Below are 8,142 nucleotides of genomic sequence, written 5' to 3' on the forward strand. Positions count from 1 at the left end.
GCCTTCCAATGCCCTCAGGCAAGGCTCAAGTTCATCCGTCTTGGAAGGACACTCAACTGATGCGTCGCTCGCACCCATGGCAAGATCTCCACGATCAAGCCCTAAAGTTTATCGTCCATGGGTCGCGGCTCTTCATAATATGGTTGCTCAACCTGGCAAACATGGCCTTTTCCTGACCACCCGACTCTTCGGCATGTCCCTTTCCTTAATGGAAGCCTAGATTGTTTGAAAGAAAAAACAAATTATTTCTATTTTGCCCTCTAAAAAATGGCTAACAACTCTGACCTATTTCATCACACGAATATACCTCTGGAGCCGATGCAAGTGAACCCTCTGGACCGCTCACGATCTTTACTTGACATTCTAGCCAAGTCCATGCCTTACTCGGCAAAGCTGCTAACCCACTGCTAACAGGGTTTTTGACTAACTGATAGATCATCATAATTAAAAATATTTGAGCTTCAGCTATTTGTTTGTCCCATCTTGCGATAACATCCCAACAGTATAGCACGCTGGTGCAATAAGCTGACCATATCCCGATGGCTTAAAAGTCAACCAAACATGCCTCAATAGAATCCCTCTGAAAAGAGCACCCATTGCACGAAAAACATCCCCTAAAGATACCTCAATCAAACTAGGATGCCCCAAAGTCAACTCCCACACAGACGATGGCGAAAATAACGGTTGTGAAATGGCCTGATCCTGAAAGTCGTAGTTCATGGCTGACAAAACCAATTCTAATGCACGCAACCAATCCTTTGTAACTAGAAGTATCGAGTTCACCCATTCGACTGGCAAGAAGAATATCATTCTTGTTTTGATGTGATCTCTGCACTGACATTCAATCGATGCTTAAAAAAAAAAAATTAAAAAAATAGCTCATGGGAGCTGTGGAAATAACCATGACCTCAATCATCTTTCTGACACCAGCCAGATCAACCTTCCCTAATGGATTCATCTCATTATCACTGCAATCCACTATTGCTAATATTAATCACACATGATATCAACTCAGCATCACAATACTCATCCTTTGCTCTGATACCAACTGTCACGGGCCGACTCCTCCTAAGCGGCAATGATACACAAATAGCTCGTGCGGTAATCCCACCTGACTACAAGCCAGCCTTCCTTTATTCCGGTTTTCACCGGCAGACCAGTGCCTATGATGAAGCTTGCCTCGCAGGCTTAGCTTCCCTTGTGCCACCCGTTTGTTGTCAAGGCTTCAGCCATGTTTTGCTATCATACTCTTGTGGCACATATCATATACTAGGTCTCGTCTATGTGTACACCTTGGATTGGATACAGACATGCATGTCCTTGCCTGACACTGAGCGTTGCTCCTGGACGCACAGTCCAATCCTCAAGCTTGACACTTGCCTTGTGCCTTGGCCGAGTAGGGCAACTTCCAATCTGTGGCCTTTGTCATGTGCGGTCCTTTTTTATATGCCATGGTTGTCTCATGGAATTGGAAAATATAGCCCTCGCAATATACTTCCATCCCTCGTAGTACAGCGTCACCCTATGACTGCACGTCTAGGCCAACAGACCCTTGCTTGCAAGGCTGAACCCAAGCCAAGCTCACAAGTCAATACACGAGGCTCTTAAGTGTGGTGCCTCGAGTACTAAATTGGCACGAAGCTCTTTAACATCCATAAAGATAGCCTATGGGGAATAATCAGTTCATACGTTAAGCCTCCGGTACTCGTTGTGTGCCAAACGCTGGCCCGTAGGCATGGCGTCTTCCATAGAGTTGCCTAACTCGTATAGATACCTAGGACACTCCTCTGAGATGCCTAGGCAGGCCATTGAGGTCCTCCCTCAAGGTTTCTCACTTAGTGCAATTGGCTGGGAGCACGCACGAGAGAGGCTGGCTGAGCTTCAACACCTCTGTCCCCCTTACATATGCTCTTAAGAAATAAACCCAAATTCCTCCATTGTACATGTTTTTGTCAGAGAATCATAATGGGATTTTCTCATTGATCCAAGTTCCAAATGAGGCACCGCTTGTTCCTAATTCTTCCTCTTGACTTCATGCACATCTCTATGAAGTTTCATCCCATTCCCACATTCGTGGAACGAGTTATAGCCTTCGGAATCTTCAGCTAATTACGACAATGCCATTGCTCCTTGGCTAAGTCAAGCCTATAAATAAACGATCTTCAAATAACACCAAACTTGGTAAGCACATTCCTTAACATCCTAGGAAGGTTCCTCTCACCCTAAATCCTAAGATTCCAACCATAGCTCAGAAACGCACAGGACTGACACTTAGGCTTGCACGTGGCCAGTCATCCGCCGACATGGCCCTTGGGCTCCTCCTAGATCCTTGCTAAACTCCCTTGGCACTCTTAGGATATGCAATGCAACATTGGGCTCCTCCCAGATCCTTGCTAAACTCCCTTGGCACTCTTAGGATATGCAATGCAATATATCTAAATGGTTGTTGTCACCCGTACAGTCCCTTTGCCAGATGCTCCTTCTAAAGCCCATCGTCAGCGCACGTTGCCTGCTCGGCTGACACTCGCTTGGCCCGCTCGGGACGCGCAGGATTACAAGCGACAAGGCATAATGAAGCCAGCCCGTAACACATCATGTGCTCTTCTTTTGTTAGAATCAAAGCAACTCCTCTCGTTTCCTCCTTCAATTTGCCCTTTCTATTGCTGCTACTATTTTTCTTTTTCTATATTAAGGCCCCGTTTGGACATGGTTTGAAACCATGGTTTGAAACCCGATATCAAACCATGGTTTCAAACCATGTTTGGATATACAATTTGGATATTTTAAGTTGTATTTTCTCTTATAGACATAAAAACCCCACAAATTGTGAAAACTATCAAAACATTCTCAATTCTTATACAATCTTACCAAATGAGAAAATAATAGTTTATAACAAAATTAGTACACTACTAGAAGGCTTTTCTAAAAAATGCAACATCAATCAATCAAACTTTACTTCAATAAAATCGAAAATTTAGCATGAATAGTAATGTAACTACTATTTAATATAATCTTCCCACATAAATTAAAGGTTGGTAGACATAAATAAAGGTTGGTGGAAGTTAATGAGATTGGTAAATGATTGATGGGGGTAATTGTTAAAAATATTTACCAACTTATGGGTCTTTTTTTACAAAATATTAACTTATGGGTTAAATTATATTTAAAAAAGTTGAAACCATGCGTGGTTTCAAACTCCAAACCATGCTTTTTGGATGATTTGGGATCAAACCATGGTTTCAAACCAAGTTTCAAACCATGACTGAAAATTGATGACCAAACGCTAACTACAATGCAAGAAACACTCATTTTTATCATATGTTTGCTTTGCCGAGTGAAAAATATTTTCTGCTTCTATATTAATCTTCTCTCCCTCTCCGATTTATAGCTTTCATCAGCAACATAATTTCTCTAAGAAGTAGTACCCAAATATGATGAAAGTCATAGTTCTCTCCTATTCATAATTTATTCTCTTTTTCCGTTCTTTCCTTCCACTTTTAGTTGGTGGAGATAAAGATTCAAATTGAAGAATTTGAAAGTCCCGGAGATGGTAGTGACCCAAGTATGAAATAAAAACATGATAGTTTAGGGGGATTTAGGACCTGAAATTTATAATTCAGGGGTATCATAAACTAGATATAATTTAAATATGAAATTAATAAAAACAGTTTAGGGGATTTAGGATCTGAAAGTTATAATTCATGGGAGTAACATAAACTAGACATAATGTAACAAATGTAATATACAAGAAATTTGAGCTTCGAAACTTAACTCTAAGAATCCAACAAAGCACCACAATCTTCGAAACCCAACTCAAGAAATTATTTTAATCAACCCATAGCAGCGTGCCCGTGATGAAGTTTCATCAAATTAACTACGTATGCATTGTGGTGGTGGTATTATTAAGCAGAGATTAAAAAGTATTTCATATCGAGAAGATTATAAGAAGAACAAAGTCACTTGCATTAATTCCACCAAATCAAAGCATGATATTAAATCCAGTCTCTGAAGCACAAATAAAAGGCACTATACATTAAGATCGTTAATCAATGCCAACGCATTGCTGCCGAGTTTCATAATAACTTTCATGCTTCTATCTATCACCTTCTTCAAATTCGGATTTACCTTACGCATGGTAAACCCATCAATGCATGTGTCTGCGTATGTTGTTGCAGCAGTTGCATACGTTTGAGCATTAGACAACTGAAACTCCTTATCTTTATCACCAAGATGTCCTATTGCCTTAACAGTCCGTTTGAGGCGCTCCACAGCCATCTTCACCAATATTATACAAGTCCGTTTGAGGCGCTCCACAGCCATCTTCACCAATATTATACAAGCTTTAATAGCCATGGCTTCATATATACCGGGAGATTCCCTTCTGTTTTTTCAGCGTCCAGACTATGACAGAGGCGTCGCGTGAGCCTTTTATGGTTACTTTAAGGGCTTCTTTGCACAGCCTTGTGGAGTTGGTTTTCACTGGAGAGGCATAGGGCATTAGTGTTATTAGGCAAAGTGAGGTGTATGTGGTGATGTTGCATTTGGTTTTGATGAAGTTTGTGTAGGCTGGCCGAGAGTCTTTGGCAGCGGAGGCGAGCGGCTGTGTTTGTGTGATGAATAATAAAACAATTGCCAAAAGGAGAGAAATCAAGGTTTTGCTAGTAGACACCTCCATTTCTCGTGCTATATTGTTGGGAATAGAGAGAAGTGGTGAATGTATTTATAGAGATCAAATTGGCAGGAGGAAGAATCGTTCTTAATTGTTCAAGTCTAATATGATAATGATGGGTGGGCAACTCCCAATTTTTCACTATCTCAATTTTCTCACGTTCTTATTTGAAAGGGAGACGTGTCATATTAACAATTAATGGTGGAGATTTAATTATTAACTAAAGAAAAACTTGGAGATTTAATTAATAACTAAAGAAAAACTCTATCAATAAAAATTTTGAAGTTCTGTTTATTAATATTTGTATTTTGAGTTAATTTTTACTTGGATAGTTGTGTTTCTCTTTTTCTTTAATTCGTTCGGTGCTTCTTTTCTGTTTTGTTTTTAACAATTGACAAGGGTGCACTGGGATTTAAACATTAGACTTTATTTTACAATATCTTTTTTGTTTAAAATATCACAAATTAATTTAATATTCTTACTGAATTACACTAAGCATCAGATATATATCTAAAATATTCTTAATTCCTATCTACTCAAACAGAAAAAATCTGCTTAAGTAAAAAAAAGAAGATAAGAGCTCGTGACAAAATTGGAAAAAAAGAGAAGTAGGTTAGAATTATAGAATTGCTAAAATTTTGGAAGCAAATATATGGTATATTTGTTATTCTAACTACCTTTAGGACATTGCTTTAATTAATTAATCTCAATCATTCTTTTTTAATCTTGGCACGTGTCTAACTTGGGAAAATTGAGACAATGGAAAATGGGGAGGAGCCCATCCGACAAGGATTATGAAATAACGATAAAATTGAACCACAAAATGAGTTGTGAACGAGCGATGTCAACTTATCTCGCCGGCCCAAACGGTATACTCCTAGTCCTATATAGCATTCACATGGAAATTGAAGCATTGAAAGTATTACGTGCGCATATTAGTTTCCACAATTTTAGCAGCCACTTCTCCAGCTTGATTTTAGCACTTGTTTTTCTTTTTATTTAGGAGTCTGTTTCTTTTGAAAGTAGTTTGTTGCTATTTTTACGTTTGGATTGTTACACATTTTGCTCTTGGACAGCGTGCACGTGATGAAGTCTCATCAAATTAACTACAGTTGTGGTGTTATCTTAAAGCATACATTTAACAAGATCACATATCCAGAATATTATACAGTAAGAAGAAAGTCGTGTGCATTAATCCCAACAAATCAGATCTAGCCGAACCACAAACGGAGACTATTCAGTATTCATAGAGATGGTTAATGAGTGACAAGGCATTGCTGCTAAGTCTGATAACAACTGACATGCATCTATCTACCATGTCCTTCACTTTCGGATTTACCTTACGGTCGGAGAACCCATCAGTGCATGAGTCTGCATCTGTTATTGCAGCACTTGCATACGTTTTAGCATTAGATAACTGAAATTCCTTATCTTTATCACCTAGATGCCCCATTGCTTCAACAGCCAGCTTGAGTTCGTACACTGAATCTTTCACATCTTCTATGCAGTCTTTAATAGCGTCAGCTTCATATCGGGAAATTCCTTTCTGTTTTGTCAGATTCGAGACAATGACAGAGGCGTCACGTGCGCCTTTTGTGGCTACATTAAGGCCTGCTATGCAAAGCTTTGTGGAGTTGGATTGCACGTAAGACGCATAGGGCATTAGTGTTTTCTGGCAAAGTGAGGGGTATGTGGTGATGTTGCATTTTTTTTTTACGAAGTTTGTGTAGGCAGGCCCAGAGGATTTGGCAGCTGTGGCTAACGGCTGTGTTTGTGAGATGAATAAAACAATCGCCAAAAGCGGAAAAATCAAGTTTTTGCTAGTAGACGCCTCCATTTCTCGTGCTATATGTAGTGTTTGGAAATGTTGTGTAGTTGAATGTGTTGTGAATATATTGAGAGAAGTTGTGAATGCATTTATAGTGATCAAATTGGAAGGAGGGACAATCTTCCTTAATTGTTCAAATCTGATAATGATTATGAATATGTGGTATCAGCTTATCTGGCGCCGTCACAAACTGCGGCAATATCACATGGAAATTCAAGCATCTGAAGTTTTGTAAGCAAAGTCAGCTTATCAAGGTGTGAGAAAGTCGGCAGATCTATGACTTCTAATTTAAGTATATAAAATACATCAATTAATACACACGGCACGCCTATATTCAACTATTGCACATAAGCTAGCACATTATATAGGTCTAGTAGATCATATTTATCTAAGGTACGTACGAGACGTGAAGAGAGCATGGCCAATACTTAAAGTTTATTCAACTAGAGGAATTAATGGGTGAACGTGGCCAGAAATTGAACAACAAATGACAGCACAAAACATTGCGTTAGAGAAGGCAATGTCTCTAGAAGAAAGTGGAAACTTAAACTTGCCTAACACGTTTGCATGGCTGCGTTTCTTTCTTTTATGATGAACTTCAATAAACGTCTCGTAACGAGAAAGCTAGCATTTAACGAAACTTCATCATGTGGATTATATTCCTGAATATCATGATATAGTGATGTAAATATTCTTTTTAAAGTTCGCTTTTCCGGAGGGGGTTAACGATAGCTGTTGTCACTTCTATCGATCGTAGTAAAAGAAACTGCTCCCCTTCCAAATTGAGCGGCGCCTTTGTTGAAGCAGGAATTTTTTAATCCAAATTAGACGTTTATTAATCTAATGAACATATGACAGGTGCAGTTTATGTGGTGCAGTTTACAATTTGAAGAGTCAAATAATTTTTTCTTCGATCATAACATTTTGACATACTTTTTAAATATATTTTTGAATTGTAAACTATTGTGACTTTTTTATTGGGACTAATAATACTTTTTATGTAGTTCGAATAAATTTTTTTCTTTTTCAAATCACTTGAATATTTTGTGTCCGAATTCACGTAAAAAATTAATTAGTTTAACTCTCTTACTTTATAAATTGGGACAAAAGGAGTACATGGTTAGTACTTAATCTTATTTAGTGTATAAGCGTCTAATATTGACACGTTTTTTCCAGTTGAAGCATAGGGATAGAGAGGATAGTAATTAGCAAAGGTGGAACTTATGGGTTTTGAATTTTAGAATGACGATTTTAAGTGATAATAGTTGAATTCTAAATTTAATATCTATACATATTTAATAGATTTCTTAATACAAATATACTATTTGAGTAAAAACTATAAGATTCAACCGAATTCTTATCCGAGCTACTGGCCTAATTAGTATGCACTAGGCATTCCTAGGGCATACGAGGTTGAGATCCCAGTAGTTGCCTTGGCCTTTAAACGTGCCTTACGTTAGGCCGCGTCTTGAAACTGTCCCAACTTTGCTTTTGAATAAATTGGGGAATATATCTGCGCTTTCTGTTACACCTCGCATTTTTGTACGTTGAGTTTCGCCGAGTGCCAGTTGTCCTAGTCTTGGAAAGTAGGACAAAATTTCCAAGATCATGAGGATGGATATGTCCATCTTGGGTATATAAGAGA

At 38.5% G+C, this 8,142-nt stretch overlaps 1 protein-coding gene and 1 pseudogene across 1 annotated transcript; both read right to left on the reverse strand.

Annotated features, from left to right (window-relative positions):
• Nucleotides 1-3,757: 3,757 nt before the first annotated feature.
• On the reverse strand, nt 3,758-4,682 carry LOC132058349 (21 kDa protein-like; annotated as a pseudogene).
• A 1,024-nt stretch (nt 4,683-5,706) lies between these two features.
• On the reverse strand, nt 5,707-6,817 carry LOC132058350 (pectinesterase inhibitor 4-like). The gene has a single exon (XM_059450885.1). The coding sequence runs from the start codon at nt 6,504-6,506 to the stop codon at nt 5,907-5,909; it is 600 nt and encodes a 199-aa protein (XP_059306868.1). The 5' UTR covers nt 6,507-6,817; the 3' UTR covers nt 5,707-5,906.
• Nucleotides 6,818-8,142: the final 1,325 nt, after the last annotated feature.

The sequence above is a fragment of the Lycium ferocissimum genome, chromosome 5 (assembly GCF_029784015.1).
Source record: "Lycium ferocissimum isolate CSIRO_LF1 chromosome 5, AGI_CSIRO_Lferr_CH_V1, whole genome shotgun sequence".
NCBI classification, from domain to species: Eukaryota; Viridiplantae; Streptophyta; class Magnoliopsida; order Solanales; family Solanaceae; genus Lycium; species Lycium ferocissimum.